This window comes from Anguilla anguilla, chromosome 14 (genome assembly GCF_013347855.1).
Source record: "Anguilla anguilla isolate fAngAng1 chromosome 14, fAngAng1.pri, whole genome shotgun sequence".
Taxonomy (NCBI): domain Eukaryota; kingdom Metazoa; phylum Chordata; class Actinopteri; order Anguilliformes; family Anguillidae; genus Anguilla; species Anguilla anguilla.
Window position 1 is genome coordinate 6,045,341 of NC_049214.1, and position 22,330 is coordinate 6,067,670.

General features: G+C 41.0%; 1 protein-coding gene across 1 annotated transcript in view; it reads left to right on the top strand.

The window, feature by feature from the left end:
- Window positions 1-22,330, top strand: part of LOC118212651 (electrogenic sodium bicarbonate cotransporter 1-like) — a 47,843-nt gene that overhangs the window by 14,477 nt on the left and 11,036 nt on the right. The window contains exons 4-15 of the mRNA XM_035390797.1: window positions 3,576-3,711; window positions 6,155-6,315; window positions 6,671-6,850; window positions 10,000-10,076; window positions 13,143-13,300; window positions 13,623-13,710; window positions 14,473-14,627; window positions 15,547-15,666; window positions 16,334-16,508; window positions 18,469-18,602; window positions 20,132-20,403; window positions 21,838-21,905. Of these exons, the coding sequence (XP_035246688.1) occupies window positions 3,576-3,711; window positions 6,155-6,315; window positions 6,671-6,850; window positions 10,000-10,076; window positions 13,143-13,300; window positions 13,623-13,710; window positions 14,473-14,627; window positions 15,547-15,666; window positions 16,334-16,508; window positions 18,469-18,602; window positions 20,132-20,403; window positions 21,838-21,905 (1,724 nt within the window). The remainder of the gene's footprint in view (window positions 1-3,575; window positions 3,712-6,154; window positions 6,316-6,670; window positions 6,851-9,999; window positions 10,077-13,142; window positions 13,301-13,622; window positions 13,711-14,472; window positions 14,628-15,546; window positions 15,667-16,333; window positions 16,509-18,468; window positions 18,603-20,131; window positions 20,404-21,837; window positions 21,906-22,330) is intronic.

A 22,330-nucleotide genomic window follows, 5' to 3' on the forward strand; every position in this document is an offset into this window, starting at 1 on the left:
TAGCCTATAATTGACACATTTTGACAAATTTCTAGTTGTGTGAAATGGCTACTGAATTTTTAGACCTACAGTACGTCTATATGAAGTGATACAGAAAGGTCCTTCGTGCATCTTGCTCGCAGCTGACGGCAAGGATATATTTTGCATTAGAGAGGCAGTAATGTGATGTGAAAACTGCTTTTTTTTTTATTGCACTGACCAATTCAAAAGGCACGCCTGAAACCTTTATGAAAATGCACAAAACTCTTGCGGTAATAGTGCTGGATGTAACTTTGCATTTTTCTGTCTTTGCACTCCTGTGTTTGATTCTATCCCTCATGGGAATGTCACCGAGCCTTCAGTGGATCAGAAGAGGAAATTGCATAAGATTAGGCGGGAGTAAATGCTGTCTCCATTGTTCATGGTGTGACGAGCTAGCACAAACGTTTTCCACTCCATGAATAGATGGCATTATCCTACCACAATAGCATCATATTATGTGCTGCGATTGACTTTCAGCTCACAGATGAGTGGCAAGTTGCTTTCATGTCATTATCAATATTGGCTTTGATAGCGTTTGCACGAAAGTGCTAATTCCAGTATGTACCGTCTTAATGAACCGTTTAAAAAAAAAAAATAAAAGCCTGAAGTCTCCACAGTGTCTCTGTATAGAAAGTTTTACATGGGCTTCAGTGTGTAGAAAAGGTGCCCGTCTAACTGAAAGTGAGAGTACAGATGCAGCTGAGCATGGCAGCACCTCTCACTCCCATGGGCTGGTGTTTACCCCCTCATGAACTCTGCACAGGAGACAAAGGCCTCTTTGTGTGGACATGGTCACTGGTTAGGTGCAACGTGTGGAGAAACTTGAGAGATGCGTTTTTCCCTGATTCCTTCGTGCTCGCTCTCTGTATATTCTCAACAGGCTGCTCCCTCAAGCAACTAGGAAAAATTAAACCATTTTCGATGAAAACTTATGTCTTTTTTTCTTCTTCTTCTACCCTCGATTGGGGATGTGACCTCTCTGAGTGGAGTTACAGGACACTGGTTGGAAAGCATTGCTTATAGTTTGACCTGCCACGTTCTGCAGAGTAGTTTGCCACTCTGTGTATCACTGTTTTACCACTGCTTATGTGAAGAAGTGAACATTTTGAGGATAATGGGAAGAACAAAAAATGCTTGTTAGTCTTCTTTGGACTAACAGATTCGGGGGTTCTGTTAAGGCTTTTGATAATACCCATTGGTTCACAGGGTTTATTTGTTCAACCCCACCCCAGCCCCCCCCCCCCCCCCCCCCCCCGCCCCCCATCAGATTGACTAAATCAATTTGTGCAGTTTTTGCAACATGTTAGATGGGGAGTTTAGTAAAAAGCTCATTTAAAAGCAAAAGCTGGAGTTATATTTCTGGTAGAATTGTGCTATCTGAAAAATTAGCAGTTGTTGTAGAGACAAGTCTTTCATTGAAATCCTGGATCCACCCATGTTACCATTTACATGAGTACATCCAGCCACCTCACTTCTCTGTGACCTGTACTGCACAGAACTGTGGGCCCCCTAGATTATAACAACCTTCGAGTTTAAAATTTTATTTAAATTTAATAAATTTTAGTAGCAATGATATGGCAATATAAAATGGAGACATGGAAAAGAGTTGAATTGCACTGTAATAGCAGGCTTGTGCACTTGAGCAACGATGGTGAAAACCAGACATTTTGAAGACGGGCTCCTAGTCTCTTCTGCAGACAGTTTTATTTATTTTTTTTAAATTATTTTTTTTAAACAAATCCTGCCATTTTTCCCACCAACATTTTATTTAATCCTGTTGATCTAGCAAATATGCACATGAAGCCAACCACTTATTTTTGTATCTACCAACAACAGGACAGTTTTTGTTTTTTTTCCCACAAGCCCTGACTGGGAAGTGTTTGTTGGTTCTGTATACTGTAAGTACAAGTAACTGTACACAATCCTTTTAACTGGCGAGTTGCAAAGACAGTGGAGCACGTTGTGATATTGTCTGATGCTTATGTGCCTGTGACAACATGCAATCATGCATCTCAGTCCTTGCAGCAACGTGGCCTGGAGCAGGATATACCACTGTACTGTATGTGAGAATAATGAAGACGGGACACTGAAATGAACTCTTTAGTGAAAAGTGTGCCGGCGTGAGTGAGATTGCAGCGTTCAGTCTGGGGAAAAAACCGACACTGGTTCTTCGTCTTTTGAGAGGTCTTCCCCGCTGTCTTATGTCCCAGTGGTGCTGGGTTCAAAGTAGACGTCAAACGAGGACTTAAGTGGACAGTTAAAGCTATTTGAGCAGCCTAATTAGCCCAAGAACTTAGTAAGGAGACACGTGTGAGGAAAGCCCCAGTGTCTCTGATGGGCAGTTGGATTAGGAGCTGTGTCCGGATCAACTAGCGTATTGCACAGCTTGTGCCTTGCTGTGAGGTGAAGTTGGGAGATCCCTGATGCTAAGTCCCCCTCTGTCCATATCAAACTAATTGGCTTGGGACGGCCAAGTAAACATTTGCACATGAAATTTTGATGCAGTGTCCAGCTAGTGTCAGGCATTGGTGATGGTTGGGATGAGTTGAGAATTTCTATGCATAATTGAAAGGTGTATCATCTGTACCTATTTTAATGTGCTACCTGTGTTGCCATTGCAAAATGAAAAAAATATATATTAGGCAACTATTGCTTGTTTAATTGGCTAGTATTCCAGCACTACAATGTTTTGTTCACAAGAGCGATACATTTCTCAGGCCTCAGTAAAGTCTGTTGGAAAGACATTGCCTGTTTAATGACCTTATCGTGTCTGTCAGCATTCATGAAACCAGATCCTCCAGGTCTGCAGAATCGTACAAATTCTTTACGTACCGAAATCACACCTACAATACGTGGCACAACTGTGAAGTTTTCTCAAAATATAATGGAACAAGGTGGTACTTTCTGTCCTGTGTGAAAATGCTGCTTTGTTTTCTAGTCTTGAGCAATGCATTCCACTCCCTCATCAGTGTTTTTGTACTGCGATATCAGCAAAGAACCTTTGGAATTGTTCAGATGTTTTCTTCCTGCAGTGGTCTGTTTCCATTTATCTATGGAAGCATCACAAACGGCCTATAATTTCTCTGAACAGAATGGAAACATCTTGTTTGAAAGTGTCACCATATGTTTGAAGATTGTAATATGCCATTTTCACCCATTTTGTTTCAAATGGTGGTAGTTGGTTTTTTGTACTTTAGTTCAAAGGTAAATGTGTTCTTTTGGACAGCATATTGACCATATTTCTATAAATTGCAATTGATTCACCATATAGTATTAAACCATTCAAGTCTGTTTTGGTATTTGTGCACTCAAAGGTCTAGGAATTTTCTCAAACATGCACATATACAGTATAAACAACCAGTCATACCCCTCAGTGTCCGAGGAAGTGAATAAAACTTCTCGACACGAACTGAAGGAGGTCAAAGGGGAATGTGGGGGTGGGGGTGGGGGTGGGGGGGGGGAGCAGGTTACAGGCCTAATGGTCATGGAGCAGACTACAGGCCTAAAGGTTATGGAGCAGGACTTAAGTAACAGTGATTTTCTTCCTCTTCCAGTCTCTTCGGCGGCTGAGCGGATCCGCTTCATCCTGGGCGAGGAAGACGATGGCCCACCGCCCCCACAGCTCTTCACCGAGCTGGACGAGCTGCTGGCTGTGGATGGGCAGGAGATGGAGTGGAAGGAGACTGCAAGGTAGGGCGGTTCAGGGCCCGTTGGCCATGCTAATATTCAACAGAGCGCAGTAAAATCTCATCGCTTGGTTACCAGCAGCCGCATTATCGATGCTAATACGAGTCTTGAGAGAGGAGGAAGGGTGCCGAGCGCACGTGGTGGCAAGGTCACACCACACAAGAGGAGAAAACCCATCAAACGCCAGCTTCACGCCGTCCTGTTCCAAAACTGAGATCGTGAACATTGTATCCGATGGCAGGTTTTCTAAATTTGTGCTGCAGACTAGAAGTGGACCGAATGTAAGCTGAGGACATTTCAGTGCAAGACATTAGAACTCACGATGTATTTCTGTTAACCAAATCGTACAAAAATAATTACACTGAAACGGATGTAAAACTTCCGGCCAAATAATTCTGCATAAATGCTTTATGCAGAAAGTGCACTAAAGGACCATTGATCTTCAAAACTGTCAGATTTTAAATATCCTGTTGCTACTATATTTTCTTAAGTAATAGTCATGCATTAGTTTTGTGCTTTCTTCCATAATCCTACTATGTTGACACATAATTATGGCCTCATGCATATTTTATTACATGTAAATCTTCTGCATGAATGGCCATGATGGTGAAATCAGTTGTTGCCCAATTTAGAAATGAATGTCAGACCTTTTGGGATATAGGCTCTATAATTAGCCTTCTGTGAAGACCGACAGCAGAATGTAATTAAAACAATTAAGTTAATCTTCTCAAGTGTTAAACTTTTCACTGCCTGCTTCATCATTACTCGAACTGACTGAAAATTGATCTCATTAGAGATAAGATTAACAGTCAGGAACACTTTAGCAGTCATAACAGCCTGTAGCAGTCTTGTACTGAATAGTAAAAGGTAATAAGCAGTGCATTTGATCATGTTTTGGGTAAGACACCCACCAGGAAACTTGTATTCCAGCAATGCCATGGATGAAGTGGCATTGGATTATACATGAGCACAGTTTTCCTTGTGGCCTGGACATCCAGTGTGTGTCACAGTATGGTAGAGACACTGCTGCAAGAGGTGGAATCTTCAGCCACCTAATCCAGGGACCTTGTTGTGTCAAAGATTGAATTTCACTTAAAACTCATGGGGTTCCCCCTATTGTCACTTTAAATGGACTGGCCTGCATTTTTATATAGCGCTTTTATCCAAAGCGCTTTACAATTGATGCCTCTCATTCACCCATTCACACACACACTCACACACCAACGGTGAAAGGCTGCCATGCAAGGTACCAATCAGCTCATTGGGAGCAATTAGGGGTTAGGTGTCTTGCTCAGGGACACTTTGAATTCACGAAATTAATTAATATTTAATTTTCATCTAAGTGGTAATTTCGTTTGAAGTTTTTTTTTTGCACAAATAGTGAACTATCTGCTCTGTTACAGACCACACACGTGCACATAGCCACAACACAGGTTTATGATAAATGATGTGTGAGTTCTTCTATCCGGGTGGGATGCTGTAGGTAAAGTTGGTTTTAAATCATAGGACTTACTGTAAGGATTAAGGGCTTTAGTCTGACTTGTTGAAATTGTCTGTTGCATGCCACTGCTGTTACTTACATACAGAAGTATGGCACCTGTCCAACATTATAAATGGTACAGCGTAAATGTGACTTCATCCTTGTTCATTTGTTGAATGCAGCATTGTTTGGAAGCAATGACTGACATTTCACAAGTGTTTCTACTGAATTCCATTTGGACGTTTTTTTTCTTCTGGCCGTTTGGGAAACATACAGCTTTCTTGTCTCAAGGCAAGATCACTTTCCACAGAGGAATGCAGTTGTAGAACAACTTATGTCCTTTTTGCTGCCTTATTTGAACTGTGATGACCTTAAATACTATTATCTTTGTTTATCGAGAAAAGAAAACCTTCATTGTCTCCCTCTCTCACATTCCCTTATTTTGTAATAAAACTGCAAAAGACTGTGTTTTGTGGTTTTCTTTTTTTTTAACCCTCATTGTCTTTTTAAGATAACTAACTTCACTGGAGCCACGGGTAAACAAGCATGGCTGAATTGCTCACAGTACCTTCATAATCTGTCTGCTCTAGGGACAGACCTGTGAGTGACATGGTGGTTATGATTAAATCCAGTGATCACTTTGTCATGATGCTAGATATGTTTGTTTTTTAATTTTTTATTTGGCCGGACCGCAACAGCGGGGCCAGCCCTACAAAAGCGAATGTCTGTGACTGACTGACTGACTGACTGAGTGATGAAGTTACACCATTGGTCGGCCGAGTTATGAAGTCACACCATTGGTAGGCTGGATCACGTGTCTTAGGTCCAGCCATATACTAGGTTTTAACCTGGTCTTGTTTTATTACAACGCAGCCCTTAACATGTAAACGAAGATGTATCGCAAAATACTGATTGCATCCTATTGTTGTTCTGGTCCTGCACGTAAAAGCTTCTGTGTTCCCCTAGGTGGATAAAATTTGAAGAGAAGGTAGAGAAGGGGGGAGAGCGCTGGAGCAAGCCTCACGTGGCCACGCTGTCCCTGCACAGCCTGTTTGAGCTGAAGACCTGCATCGAGAGAGGCACCATCATGCTGGACTTGGAGGCCTCTACCCTTCCGCAACTGGTTGGTGAGTCTTTCCCATCAGGCCTGTTTACTCCTTCTTGCCTAGGTTGCCTTTAACAGTATATAATATGAAATATTAATATTATGGCATTGTACTTTTGGGTGAGAGGGCTAAACTGAGAGGGTTTTGCACAATGTACAAAACTATATGCATGTTTACCATTCATGATTTTTGCAGGTTTGTTTTATTTCTGAAATGTTTTTTTTTTTCTCCCCTTGTGTTATTGTATTTTGTTAACCTTATTTTGGGCATGTTTTGAATTCCTCAACTTGTGTAATGAGCCACACGTATGGGAGTTTAATGGGGAACATATTTGCCCTTAGCATGATGTGACTCTTGAACCCTTGTCTCTCTGCAGAGGTCATCACTGACAGTCAGATTGAAAACGGTCAGTTGAAGGCTGACCTGAAGGACAAGGTGATGTACACCTTGCTTCGGAAACATCGCCACCAGACTAAGAAATCCAACTTTCGCTCACTGGCGGACATCGGCAAGACTGTTTCCAGTGCAAGTAGGCTGTTTTCCAACCAGGATAATGGTAATGCTGATGCCAGTTTGGTGCAGTCTTCATATTCATATAATTCTGTTTTTGTTGCTTTTGCCTTTCTCCCATTTTCGTCCCTTCAGTAATATTTTGGAAATGATGAAGTATGCCAGTTTTTGGCCCTTCACTCATCAGACATAAAAAATGTAATCTTTTAAAAATAGGTTATGTGAAAAGGTGTACACAAACGATCTTCAACACTGATGTCTTTCCATTACTTTAGTTGTTAAATTGTTTTGTGACCGTTGCTGACAGCGGCAAGGCAGAACATTTCAGAACATCTACAAGGCTTTCCTTCAGAGGTTAAGTGAAATGCTTCTGGGGAAAGAATCCACTTCAGAAGTTGCATGGCCGTGCTTTTGATTGGCTGTCATATCAACATCCATTAGATAATAGTGGTGGTTTTGGGTTTTGTTTAGTTTTTTTTTTTGTTTCCTGGAAGCATTTTGACCGTATCATGCATAATTAAAGTTTAAAAAGTCAGATGATGTGCTGAATAGCAATGATGATTCTGACCTTGATAATTATGTATTAAAATAATTATATATAAAAATTAGATTTGAATTATATTTGCAGTTTATTGCCTAGCCCTGATTTGGACGTTATTTCAGAGTTGCATTATATTCTGGAATTCTCTAATTTAATTCTGTCAGGGAGGACTGACTTAAAACAAGAATTACAATTCAAATGCATTAGCTTCATTTTGACCTATGCTGCCTTGGTTTGAAGATGATCATTTCAGCCAAACAATGCAAATAAAGTTTCTAGTTTTTCTTGTAGCTTTCACGGTATAAAATTTCACATTTCTCAAAGCAACAAGGAAGTTCCGGGATACTTATCAAGTTTGAGTTTTTCCTGTTCTCTGAAACAACAACAATCCAACAACGAGTCATGACTCTACTAAATCAACATTTAATCACTGTGCATTATGTAATATCCTTTGTGCCTAATGCTAAAGTGTAGTGGAGTGACATCAGTGTTCTTTCCCTGTTGCATTTTTCGATGTCACTCAATTTAAAATAAACTCACAGACCTAACTTGATTTTTCCTGAAGTAAATGCTTGCAGTGTAAGGCTATAAATTTGCCATATTTTTCCCTCGAATGAATGAATGAATGAATAAATGAATCAAATGCATATTACCATAGGTACACCAAATTCGATGAGTTCCTACTGCTTTGCTTTAACAGCGCTTACTGTATGTCTTAACCTGTTCTGATCTGGTCTTGGGGCTCTGTATACTTTCTTTCCTTCATTTTCTTTTCTTTGGCTTGCTCTTCTCTTCTGCCACTAAAAAGCACGTAGCCCGCTCGAAAGCTCTGTGCCTTGTCTAACAATCCGCGACACTGAAGTGCAGCTGCAAATGCAGAGGAGTTCCAGCATGGAATGGCTTAGTAAGTTCAAAGAAACTTGTGCCACCTGTAGAATCCACCCCATTAGCTTAGTCACAATCTCTTAAACATAGAGTAGTGCAACCCTGTGTAATTATTGTAGCACCTTAACAAATCACCATTGATTTCATGCAACTTTTTTTTTGTTATTTTCAAACGGAAAATCCTTTATTCCAGTTAAAGGTACACTGACATTGCCTAGCTGGATATTACAGTATGTTCCATTACCTCTCTTCACAAGCTAATAATGGTTTCTCTGTCCAGAAAAATGAACGAAGTGGTGAAATGGCCTGTATGTCATCACCCCAGTCCCAAGGGCATATACACTTCCTCATATTTGGCTTTTCAGTGTTAAGCAACCCCCCCCCCCCCCATCCTCCCAAATGAAACATTTCATTTCTGTGCACGAGTATTCTTTCCCCTCTGGTGGCTGCATCCAACTGATATCGTCAATATTATCATGGGCTTCCATGGAAACAGAATGACCGAAGGAAGAGTAAAATGATTTGCATTCTGCACAGTGACATTAAGCATGCTCCTGTAGCTTTTTCTCTGCTTTGTTTTCAGTGTCCTTTACAGCTTATCAGTCTTGTTGGTACAGATGCCTCTCTATACTTATGTTGCCACCTTGCCTGCCATGTGCTTATAGTCTTTGTTAGTGTCTGTCTTTGTATATAAACAGTGTATTAATGTGTATTATTACAGTGAATATCTACAATATAATTATATACACTATATATATATTGTATACACTGCATTAGGAAAATTTCAGAAGAGTGAAGCGTTTCATAACTTGGAATGGATAGAACTTCAAATTCAAAAACACAATTCGACTAACACTCAGGGAAAATAAGTAGCAGAAATGTATGCTTATTTATTTGTTTGTTATTTGTCAGCATTTTTAATGTCCAAAAATAGTTTAATGTCCAGTTACCAACACACTAACCGTATGTCTCACATACAGTTATTCTTACTTGGGTGTATTCTTGCCTTAGTAATGAGAAGGTAAAAACAGCTTGATTGTTTACAGTTACATGCAGTGACCTGTTACAGCTATTCTACAATTTGTTATTGTCAGTTATGTAGGGCCCTGTGTGTGCTGATGGTATGGAAGCCATGAAGGTTAATGAACTTGGAGCTATTGAGTATTTAAAGGGGAATTACACTTTAAAACACATATGGGCTTATTTTATTTCTAATTTTCTTCTAATGAATGTGTCGACCTTCATTTAGTCGATTAGTTATTTCGTTTTGTTAATATTTTATGATGTTTTGTTGCTTACCTTTACAAATTCAGGAAGTAGACCTAGTCAGCATATCATTGCGTGACTTCAACGCTATTTTTTTCTTCGAAGAAGAAGAAAAAACCGGAAACCATACTACTATGTGGACTTGCGCAAAAAAAAAAAAAAATAGGTTCTTGTTTCTAACGTTAGACGTTTAAAACAAAATAACTAATCGAAAAATGAAGATCGACACATTCATTAGAAGGACAATATAAACAAAATAAGCCCATATGTGTTTGAAAGTGCAATTCCCCTTCAAATACACCTCTAAGCAGCGTCGAGCAAGGTGTCTTAAGTTTAAAATGAGCTTTCTCTTCGCAACTCAACCAGGAATGCTCAGTTTATCTCTCTTTCTCTTCAGTTCTGATTCCTACTGCCATTTCTGCCATTGCTGTTGGCATTCATTCCACGAAGTTTAATTTATGACGACTAATGCAGACCTAACACATTTGTGACAATTTTTATAGGCAGCCCAACGACCGCTCGTCGAAATCTGACTTCAAACAGCTTGAATGACTTCTCTGACAAGCCTGAAAAGGATCAGGTAAGTCCACTTACATTTGGAGTGGGATGTTTTATGTCCACATCCATTCTAAATAGGGCAACTGGTCTTTAAATGTGGCTGTATGGAGTCAGCTTTATTAAAATGCAAGGATAATCTAGTGAATTGCTGAAGCTGTTTTGAATAGTTTTGCTTGCTGTGGAAAACGGGCCCTCAAGCTGTGTTTTTCAGTTTCATCAGTCAGTAGCCGTTCTTCCTCCCTTCCATTGCCTGTGCAGTAGCTTTACGTGTTGCCATGACATGACATGTTTGTGTATGAACTAGGCAGTGTGAACAGTTTCCTAAACTCGCCATATAATCATTTATTTAATGACATGCTTGTACATTGCTAATGCTGTTTTAAGCTAAATATAGTATAGTATATATTAGTGAGACCTGTGTTTGTTTTGAGAAATTTTCATTGTGTAAGGCCTGTGGTGATGATATGATTATACATAATTGCTGCTTATGAAGAGATCATAAGAATTATATTACATCCTCTATTTGGTTGGTCATGGAATCCCAGTTGAGCAGAAAGTATTAACTTTTTAAGGTGTCTTTTGAGAGGAGACTTGATTTCATTGTCTTGGTCAGTTTATACTCATTATCGGTCAACAATGAGTAGGCAGCAGCAAAAGACTTCCATTATAAGTCCACAATCACATCCTCTGGGCATACAACCAGGAGTCATTCGGCTAGAAACCAGAGTCCTGCAAGGCTTCACAGTAAGTGAACAGACCTCTCTCCGTTGTGAAGATTAAATGAAGTCAGCACCGCAATAGAAACCTGTAATCACAGCCATTATGAGGCTCCTGCGTTGTCTAGCGGTGGTTTATGTACTGTATCCGTTGGACGGAGTGTAGCACAGTGGGTAAGGAACTGGGCTTGTAACCGAAAAGTTGCAGGTTCGATTCCCGGGTTAGGACACTGCCGTTGTACCCTTGAGCAAGGTACTTAACCGAAATTGCTTCAGTATATATCCAGCTGTTTAAATGGATACAATGTAAAAAATGCCATGTAAAAGTTGTGTAAGTCGCTCTGGATAAGAGCGTCTGCTAAATGCCTGTAATGTATCTGTTATTGCCTCAGCGCTGTCCCATAGAGACTGGGCTTAAACTTTCACTCACTTCCATCTGAACCAGCTGTAGTAGCCCCCCCCCCCCCCCCCCCGTATTTATCATTCATGAAATTTAGCCATTTCTGTTTCATTCACGTGACAACCTTGAAGTGATCGCATGTGAATACACTGTGATGTGTGAGGCCTGTGAAAAGCCTTCAAATTCCACCAAACCCCAGAGAGACATGGCTGCATTTTTAAAGTCTTTGGGGCTTACAGCTTTGTGGTATCAGTATTGGCCATGTAGCTCTCTACAGAGCAACTTGGGCAATGGAAGAGATTTTCTTCCCAGGTCTAAATTTTTATAATTTTTTTTTTTTTGCTTTTTATCTATTCATTTTCTGCAGTTGCTACATTCCCACTGTCTGTAGCTGTGTGGGTGTGTTCACAAGGTCAACAGGTCACAAATAATTGTATAGCCCGGGTGTGGAAACATGGAGGAGTGAAAGTAAAGTGTACTTTAGCATGTAGGGCTGTACTGCAGTGAAAGTAGTGTCTCATTTTTACTTAAAGTGTAGCCTAGGGTTAAACTATTACATTGTGACTGCCGTGATTTCTGCTCTACTCAAGCTGTCACATTCTTCATAATGTACTCTGTATGCTCAGTTTTTTTAAAAAGCCACTGCACCTCAATTTGACCGTTTGAACCCTGGGTAAATCTCCACCCCACTTACTGACATGCCCGATTACAAGTCATTTAACTTTCCTCTGAAAATTCCATGCAACATGCCATCTCAATGTATCATTTAGTTTTTGGAACTTGGGAAACATAATTTATGGATGGTGCTTTGAAAATGTTGCTGCAGAACTTCAGCATGAATGCTAATTTCTTGACCCGGAAACTGCTCTTCACCACTAATGGTGGAAGACTTTTCCTTTCGTGGGTGGAAAGTACTTTTAAAAAGGAGAGGTACTATGAATTAGTGGGTTAAAATATTACAGTCACCAGCCAAACACCACTAACCTGATGGCTACAGAGCGTATACACATTTACAGGGAGCCCGTAGAAAAAAAACTTCAGAATCTAACACTGGGTGTGTGTGCAATTCAGACATTGTGATGCACCTTCATTTTCTATGGGCCTATTTTTTAAGTGGTAGAACACAAGTAATTTCTTGTGATGTACAATATGTGCATTTTTAGGGACAGTTTGCATTGATGTTGAACAACATGGATGCATTTGTCCCTCAGACCAGTCATTTAGTCACTTCTGCACATTGGCTATAGATAACAATGTGCATGAAAATTTTGTCTAAAACACACCGATTTACTTAGAAATAATAGCATGCCCTCTGACCTGACTCCCATAATGTTTTACTATGATATTAAATTGCAGAACACTAAAATGCACCCTACGTTACTGATAGCAAGTCACTTGTTAAATGGGATTTCCTTTTCAGAACACTTTGCATAAATAAACACTGATTTCTAGTTCTCTGAGGAAATGATTCATCACCTTTCTCTATGAATAGCCTTTTAAGCTTTGATGTTTTCTCCTAATGATGTATATGTTGTGTTATTTAGAATTATTTATCTTTCGTCAAAACTGAAGAATTCCATGATAATTTGTCAATGAAGATGAATGAAGGACTTGGAAAGCATTCAGAATAAAGATTCTATGTAGAGATTACTATGGGTTTTAATTTCCAGTTAGGGAAATATGCAGGGTTAAAGTGTTTTACAAGAAAAAGGCTCAAATACTTTTAAAGCACCACTAGCACTATTCCTGTATTGCAATTTGTCTTTTCGTGCCTTTTGGAAAATCTTTGACTTTTTCATTGTGGTCAGTATGTCATTTTGTCTTGCCTCAGCCTCTAAATTAACTTGTCAGCAGTAAATTCACGGTCATGAATTGCGTAACCTAATGACGCATTGGCTGCATGTAATGTCACGTCGTTGGATTTTAATAAAATGCGGTTGCCATGGCTTCCTCATTCCTGTCATGTCTCCAGCTGAAGAATAAGTTCATGAAGAAGCTGCCTCGTGACGCGGAGGCCTCCAACGTCCTGGTGGGCGAAGTCGACTTCCTGGACAGTCCTTTTGTGGCGTTTGTCCGCCTCCAGCAAGCCGTCATGCTGGGAGCCCTGACTGAAGTCCCTGTGCCGACCAGGTAGTAGAACATCGAAGCATCCAAACAGCACGTGAAAAAGTATACGTGCTCCATATTCCTGTTCAACTCCTCATTCCCAGATTGTTGGGATTGGTCTATCTTGTATGTAGATATACGGTACATGTAATTTCATTCTGAACATATTTGCACAAATGTTATGGTTACACTGGTTTTCCAGGCTCATAAATGGTTGTTTGTTTTCAAACTTCAACATTCAGTGAGGCTGCAAGATGCTAGTATGTTTTTGTGAATAATCAGGAGCTGTACCCATGCCACTGTCAATTCCACCCTTTCTGAGTATAATTCTGCCTTTTATCATCAGGTTCTTGTTTGTCCTGCTTGGACCCAAAGGAAAGGCAAAGTCCTACCATGAAATAGGACGAGCGATTGCCACCCTCATGTCTGATGAAGTAAGGAACACTTACAGTTGTCCCCTTTCCCACTGGTCCTTTAAGGACTTAAATTTCATATTCCTATGGAAATAAAACTTATCAGTTAAAAGTTAAAAAGATCTCTTCTTGATCCTGCTCTTGTGCTCCAGTGTTATTATTACCCCATCTGGGTTTAGAAAGCTGCTAATCTCACGCAGGTAAAATAACTGCATGCTTTCATTTTTTTTTTGACAAGATATCCTCTCTATTGAAATTTAGGATTAAGCAGTATCTCTTGTATCGTATTACCCTCTGGTTTTCTCAGAATGCCAAACCATATTAAGAGCCAAGTGCGTAATTAAAGGATGTCCAATGTGTATCAATTTACAGAAAATCCTCTTTAGACTTTTTAAAAACATTATTTATTTATTTTTTAATAAATAGCTGCCTTAGAATATAGGGCCTCCAATATAATCCTATGCACTGCATCAGCAATCCCACAGTGTAGATGTGTTTATGCAGATTTTATTTGTGGAAGGTTTTGAATGTGTTATTAATTTGTAACAATTCAAATCTTGATGATTGATCATTTGTGTTTTTTTGGCCTGTTCTTGAATTTAAAGAAATGAAAATGTGAAATGAAAATTTGAAATGTTCTTGATTTTAAAGAAACTTGGCAAGATTAATTTGCTTGCATTTTGAACTGTATCCCAAAAGCATTAATCGTAATAATTTTGCAGTATCTTACTTCGATCTTGTGTACGCTGTGCAACTTGGTAAGTCTGTGTTTGCTGTACATAGGTTTTCCATGACATTGCATACAAGGCTAAGAATAGGCAGGACCTACTTGCTGGCATAGATGAGTTTTTGGATGAGGTCATTGTCCTGCCCCCTGGAGAATGGGACCCAGAAATCCGGATAGAGCCTCCGAAGTCCCTGCCTTCCCCGGACAAAAGGTCAGGAGAACCGTGTCCTAGTGGAATTAATGTATCCATAACAGTGACCTCAAGTTCAAGAACGTTATGAACGTTGTTATTGGCCAGATTTGCAGTTCTATGTGTTTGGCCGTGCAGTTCCTTTGACTTATCGTGTGCCATAATGGGTAGAAGATGTCTTTGTACTGTAAGATGTTTGCTGTATGTGAACTTGTCTTATATTCAATTATTATGAATAATAATGAAAAATATTACTGCCACATATCAAACAAGTGTCATTAATGTTTATAATGTAAAAATATTTACTATTCTCCTATTACTGACATAGACATCAACCTATGTATATAGTCAGCTCACTAATACAAGCCATTTCACAAGTTTGTGTACGGCAGTAATCCAAGAGTGATGTCTTCCCCAGGCCCAACTTTATATAACGCTAACGCTAATTTTGTTAATTATATTAACTTGAATAATCAGTCTAAAATATATTTCTGAGAATAGCATAACCAAGGATGCAATTTCACTGCATGAAGTCTGAAGTTTTGTGCATTCTTTTGCATGCGCAAAAATCTTCGAGGGGGGTCTAATTTAGCATATTTCTATTAACATTTACAAATTGGGCCACTCTCAGTATAAGTGAATGAACAACTTCTGCATTCTAAACTGATTCCCACCAGTGATGGTCGCCAGTGTAAGTGAGCAAGGGCGAGTCTTTTACAGGTTAGGACTACAGCCAAAGTATGGCTCTTTTATGCCTTTGGAAATAACTCTTGAGTATTTATTGGGTTTTTTCCTTCATTCAATCTTTATTTGAATAAGTCCTAATAGAACTGAAACCCATATTGCACATGATCTTACTGTGGCCTTCCAATCTGTTGATGTGTGTGGTAGATGTCCTTTTTTGATAATGTTTCATATAAACTTTACTAACTGTGGGCAGGAAGAACATGTACGCTGGGGGCGAAGGTGTCCAGATGAATGGGGACGCGCCCCAAGACGGGGGCCACGGAGGAGGGGGAGGCGGCCACCACGTCGGCGAGGAGCTACAGCGGACTGGGAGGTGGGGCCTGTTCACTCGTGCGCGGGCGACCCCCCCTGAACGAGCTCGTTAAACATGCGCGTAATCACAGCTCGCAGGGACGGAGTGTAGCACAGTGGGTAAGGAACTAGGCTTGTAACCGAAAGGTCGCAGGTTCGATTCCCGGATAGGACACTGCCGTTGTACCCTTGAGCAAGGTACTTAACCAAAATTGCTTCAGTATATATCCAGCTGTATAAATGGATTCAATGTAAAAATGCTATGTAAAAGTTGTGTAAGTCGCTCTGGATAAGAGCGTCTGCTAAATGCCTGTAATGTAATGTAATGTAATGCAGGGAGCGGCGCCATTCACTGCGCTGAGAGGCACACGCAGGCGACGCTGGTGAAATGTGTACGCGCATCAGGCCGTCTCTTTCAAAGAAGTCACAACAGTGATTGCTGAGGTCACATCCTGTGAATTCACTGACTCATCGACATCGCTTACATTGGCGGGATTGTGTAATCGACACTGAAGTGGCTTCCCAGTAGTTTTAGATAAAGTATAGATGAATTACAAGGGTATGTTCTGGAGAGGGTAGAAATGTAAAGTCAACTTTAATGGTCGCACTGATACAAGTATCTCATCCACCAGTGCAATGATGCGCAATTTATTATCTACAGTTTGCTGAAGCGTGTGTTTTCCCATCAGGTTCTGTGGAGGCCTCATTCTGGACATCAAAAGAAAAGCCCCGTTTTTCTGCAGTGACTTCTTGGACGCACTACACATTCAGTCTCTGTCAACGATTTTGTTCATTTATCTCGGGACGGTCACCAACGCCATCACGTTCGGGGGTCTGCTCGGCGATGCAACGGAGAACATGCAGGTGAGTTTCTCTTAGTTTATACTGGTTAACGTTGGATTGTGACCCATCCCCCCCCCCCCCTTACGGCAGGGATCATCAACTCTGGCCCTTGAATCCAAATCCAGCCCTGGTTTTCTTTTCTCCCGGGTAATTAGTGGTACTGATTGGCCAGACTGCCTTCACACCTGACTCCCAGGCAAAGGGAGGGTGGAAAACCAGCAGTTCTCGGCCCTCGGGGACCGCGAGTTGCTGATCCCTGCCCTACGGCTTGTGTGACAGGTTTGTCCTGAGACATCGCGTGTACATTTCACCGTTCAGTTTCAGAAGCAGGAGTGCTTTCTTCATATTTCAGTTTATACTTTCATATTTCAAAAAGCAAAAAACTGTGTCTAATATATGGCTCATTGTTATCTTGTTCTCTCGGTTAATTCATTTATATACTTTAGGGTGAGTCATTAGAGCCCTAATTGCTAATGCACCTGGTTTCTGAAATTACATTGGATTGATATGACTGAAGGGGAAAACATGGAAAACAGCACAAGATTAGTTTGCACAAAACACATATTTAGTTCTTCAAGATTGGGTGTTACAACCACCAGGAAATACAGGTGGTACCTTAGTACTGCATTTGAGAACCCCTGCCCTAGAATGTCAGTTTTCTTTTTCCTTTTAGCCTGAAGTACCCTGCAAGTGTTAACTCCTCAAATTTGGAGTGGCTCTGTGCAGTGGAATGATAGCCTTTCCTTGTGCAGCTGACCTTATTATAAGAGCAGTGCTGCACCTATGAGTAGCAGTTACAGTGGATTTAAGGGTTATAAATACCCACAGATCCTGATTAGAAAGAAGTCCTTGTCACAGATTGTTGCCAGGTGGACCAACATTTCCACGGGAGGTGCAACAGGAGAAATCCTTTTTAACAATGTTGAAAAGCTTCTGGATAGATGGCAAATAATTAGGAGAATTGAATAAAAACTTTTAAATATTATTAAAATATAAATTCATGTTATTATACAGTAAATCTGGTTTAAATTTCAGTAAAATTCAGTATTTGGTAAAATTCAGTATAGTATAATCAAAGAGGACATCTGTTTGTTCATACCTGAAATCTGAAAATGTATTGCATTTAAATATTTTTGATGCAATCATTCCAAGAGAAGAAACCTTAGGAGGAATGTTGTATTACACGACTTTATTGTATTGTTTTAAAATCCTATTACTACTGTCAAACTGTTGTGAAGTTTGTTCCTCATTAGTCTTTGGTCTGTGGTAGCAACTGCACTGTTTATAAATTTTAGAAAATCTTTTCTGAATAAGTAATAAAGATAAATTGAGAAATGTATTTATAAGAAAAATCATGAACAAATACATTTAAATAACATACTAGGATGTCATTCTTGAGTCACTGATTCTGATTTGCTGTCCGTGTGTTATTTTGCATGTTTAAAAACACTCAAATAACTCAAATAATGACATTACTTACAATTACACACGTTCATAATTTGTTGACATATTCACTATTAAAAACAAAACATAAATGATGGGGCATGTGTGGCTGGCATACGTCAATTTCGAAGCCTTAGCTGGAGAAAATGTCACTGTGGAGAACAGATGTCCTCAGGGGCGTCGTAGTGGGGGGTGGGGGGGGGGGGGGGGCGGGGGGGCGGGGGAAGTGGGGGTCTGACTACGCAGGGCCCGAATGGGGGGGGGAGGGCCCTCGAAAAGCCTGGAATGATGCGTGCGAGACATGGATCAAGAGAGGAATGGGGGGCCCACAGAGACCGCACATGTACTGGGCCCAGAATTTCGTGCTGCACCCCTGGATGTCTTGGCCCTCGCTTTCCTGTTGAGCAGGAAGCCGCAGGACGACACGGGTCACCGGGGGCACGCTCGCTCCTCAGAGAGGCCCCGAATATATGGCCCCTCGGCGCTCATGCGTCCGCGCCTCTCTCTCTCTCTCTCTCTCTCTCTCTCTCTCTCCCAGGGCGTGCTGGAGAGCTTCCTGGGCACCGCCATCACCGGGGCGGTCTTTTGCCTGCTGGCGGGCCAGCCCCTCACCATCCTCAGCAGCACGGGACCCGTGCTCGTCTTCGAGAGGCTGCTCTTTAATTTCAGCAAGTGGGTTTCGCGCCTTCCTTCCTTTTCACAACGCGCAGTTCGGCCATCTTGCAAGATTTTGTTTTTAGCAAAAGCGACTTGCCAAATGTTTCTCGTCGGTAAGTTGCCAGTAATAAAGTAATGTACGTGTGCAGGCACTCTGTTACATTAATTGTGATTGTGGACACCAAGCTGCGGTACAGCAGGTATCCACAGGTGATAGCAGCATGAGCCAGTCACATTTTCTGAATCTCAAAAAAAAAAAAAATGGCCTCACTGAAAAGCAGCTCACCTTCCATTAGCTACACATGCACTATTGTAACATTAGCAGCTGAGAAGTTGAGAGCAAAGCCATATATGAATGACTCGATTCATGATGCGTTGTGGATCCCTTTCTCGCTCGATGCTATGGAAGTCTAACATTACCTCAGGCTGAACTCGGCTTGTTCCACTATGAATAATTGACATTAATTATTACAGCAACTTGTCAATGCTGATACTTACATAACACACCTCAACTCAATGCTGTGCTCTGTAGTACTGAATGTACTAAGAGCATTAACTAATAAAACATCAATGTTTTAGACTGTATGGTTCACTGAACACTTATGTTAAAATGTAATTGGGTGGGTGGGGTGGGGTGGGGTGGGGGTGGGGGGGTGGAGGGTGGAGGATTGTAGAATGTGGAGAGAGGCTACGATTAAATGAACACTAGAACGAACAATATACTTTTTGTTTCCCACGGCAAACGCTTGCGCAGTTCTCTGTATAGAGTTTCCCCTCTGGATCCGACAAGGGCTTGGAAAGATCTGTGCCCTCACCAGAGCATGCCAAACCAGTCAGTCACCTGTGTGCGGCACAGCTAATCCGCACACAAAGTTGCGGAAATGCTCCGCTGCTTTACTCTGCAGCCAGACCTTGCAATAATGGAATGTTCTGACGGCGTACATTCCCAATGACTCTATGAACCCCCTATATCTGATCAGCCAGCTTGGTGAGAGGGGGTGTAACTTTAGAAGTCCATTGTATATCATAGTTGCTTTGGCGTGGATGATTCAATTACCTGCTATATGTTCTTTGGAGTAATGATGAGCATAATACTGAAATTCAATGGCAAGTGGTAGTAAAGAAAAATGTACCATTTGTACAAGAAAACTTTATTTTTATTTTTAAAGGGAAATAGATTTTTTTTGTACACTGTAATTCTGTTTCAAAGTAATATGACCTAAAACTGAAGTGAGTGGTTCATCAGTTTTGTCACCTAAATGTAGTTTGCATTTATACCGTAGATGTATGGGTAAGTATGTGCAAACAGATATGTAAGGCCATGCTTGTACAGTATAGGTTTTAGCCCGCCAAACCTGTTTTGCAAAGCATGCTGGCTAATGGCTGATGGGACACTTATCAGTAAATTATGCTTTTACAAGCACTGCATTCCTTCTGTTCTGGGCACTATATAACCGATACATAACAGCCATTTAGCAGACGCTCTTATCCAGAGCGACGATACTTGCCCTTAATAACACCATCTCCATATCCTGCCTTCTCAGGGACAACAGCTTTGACTACTTGGAGTTCAGGCTGTGGATCGGCCTCTGGTCGGCCTTCTTCTGCCTGGTTCTGGTCGCTACGGACGCCAGCTTCCTGGTCCAGTACTTCACCCGCTTCACCGAAGAGGGCTTCTCTGCCCTCATCAGCTTCATCTTCATCTACGACGCCTTCAAGAAGATGATCAATCTGGCCCAGAAAAACCCCATCAATCCTGACTTTCGCCTGGACTACGTGACGCAGTACAGCTGCCGCTGCACGCCTCCCCCATTCGGTAAGGTTCGGTCTGAATTAGTCAGAACTCACGCAGTATCCGTTGTTAGTCTGTGTGAGGAGGGCGTTCACCATCTGATAAAGTGTAACCAGAACGAAACTCGCACAGGAGTTGCATTCACTCCTCGCTCAAGGAAACCGAGGGCGTGATGAGGTGAGGGCAGTGATTTTAGAACCTTGAATGTTCCGAGTGAAAATAATGGCTGGAGAAGCTCCAATGTTGCGCGTACTTTTTTACGCGTATGACTCCGCCCATCGCCGCTCCAAATCGAGCAAGCCGGTGTGACATTGAGAAATCAAGATCGTTTAAATGACATCAGCATGCGCGCGGCTGGAAAATGCCACTGTTTGCTTTCTCACAACATTTGTTTGTGTTTAATTGGTAACTTGGCAGGAATGCTGTGACAAAAAAGTGGAGATGGAGCAATTCAGACAATTCAAGGGCAGTGGCTTATCTTTTGTGGTGGAGAATTACAAGAGTTAGCATCCGGCTGTGCATCTGCTATGAATCATCAGACCTTTCTTGGCTGCCCCCTAAGTAAAGCTGTGGTGGTAAAACTGCAGAAATCGAGCGTTCTATGACTTTGCTGCAATGTTTTATAAATGTATGTAAAAAAAATTCCTGCATTTATTTATTTATTGGCTATTGATAAAACATGCTTATGGTACACATTTATATCCTTTTAAAATCACCTCAGCCAATTAATCCACCTTTCACATTTGCATTGCATTATATCCCAAGCAGCTAATAATGCAGAAGAACTTGTGCAGTCGAATGAGTTTTATGCGCAGTGTCTTTCAAATTCACTTGGGACTGAAATTGACATGGATTGTACTGGGATTTTAAAATGCACTGATGGAAATAATTGCATAACTACATACATGAAAGATCTGCACTCTAGGTTTCTTGATAAGGCTAGGCTAGCGGCAGTGTAGCACAGTGGGTAAGGAACTGGACTTGTAACCGAAAGGTCACAGGTTCGATTCCTGGGTTGGACACTGCCGTTGTACCCTTGAGCAAGGTACTTAACCTGCATTGCTTCAGTATATATCCAGCTGTATAAATGTATACTATGTAAAATGCTATGTAAAAGTTGTGTAAGTCGCTCTGCATAAGAGCGTCTGCTAAATGCCTGTAATGTAATGTAATTAAACTTTTGGCATACTTTATAGTCAGCAGAATGGTGTTATGTTCTGATAGCTTTGAGCTTGGTCCAGGTGTGGAGACATGTCCAGATGTGGATCTTTGCCAAATGGGCCTAGGACCCTGCTGACTAACACACCATTACACATTTATTATGTTCAGGGTGTGTTGCCTGTAAAATAATCCTATTGTATTCGTGAATGTGTGTTTAGTATGCATTGTCATTGCTAAAGTTGGAAGTGAAATGGACATATTTGATTAGACTCACATTTTATGAATGGTCTCACACAGGAAATGACTCTGGACTCGAGAGCAGTTCATTTGACGGGTCCAACTGGATGACAAACTCTACGGATCTGGTAATTTTATTTTATTCTGTGTTTAAAAGATTCACATTTCATCCACGTACATAAGAACAGCTTTGTTCATGAACGTGGTTGTACTGTACAGTGTCCCTTTACAATGCTACAGCTCTTTCTCATTCTAGTGACATTCAAATATAATGACCAAACACAGTTCAAAAAAGGAATCCTATTTATTTTTTAAAGAACGTTTACTTTTGTCTGCCTCCCCATTGTCTATGTCTTGGCAAGGAATCAATATATATATTTTTTTACTGTGCTTCCTGGTTATGGCTGGAAGGAGCACCCAGTGGAAAGGTTACCTGTGGGCCATTTACCTGCAGAACTTACGTCACACAAATTTGACCTCATCCCTGCTCGATTGTCATCCTCTGCTCCCCTCTCCCAATTATGAACATGTCATACTGGGGGTCCCAGCCATC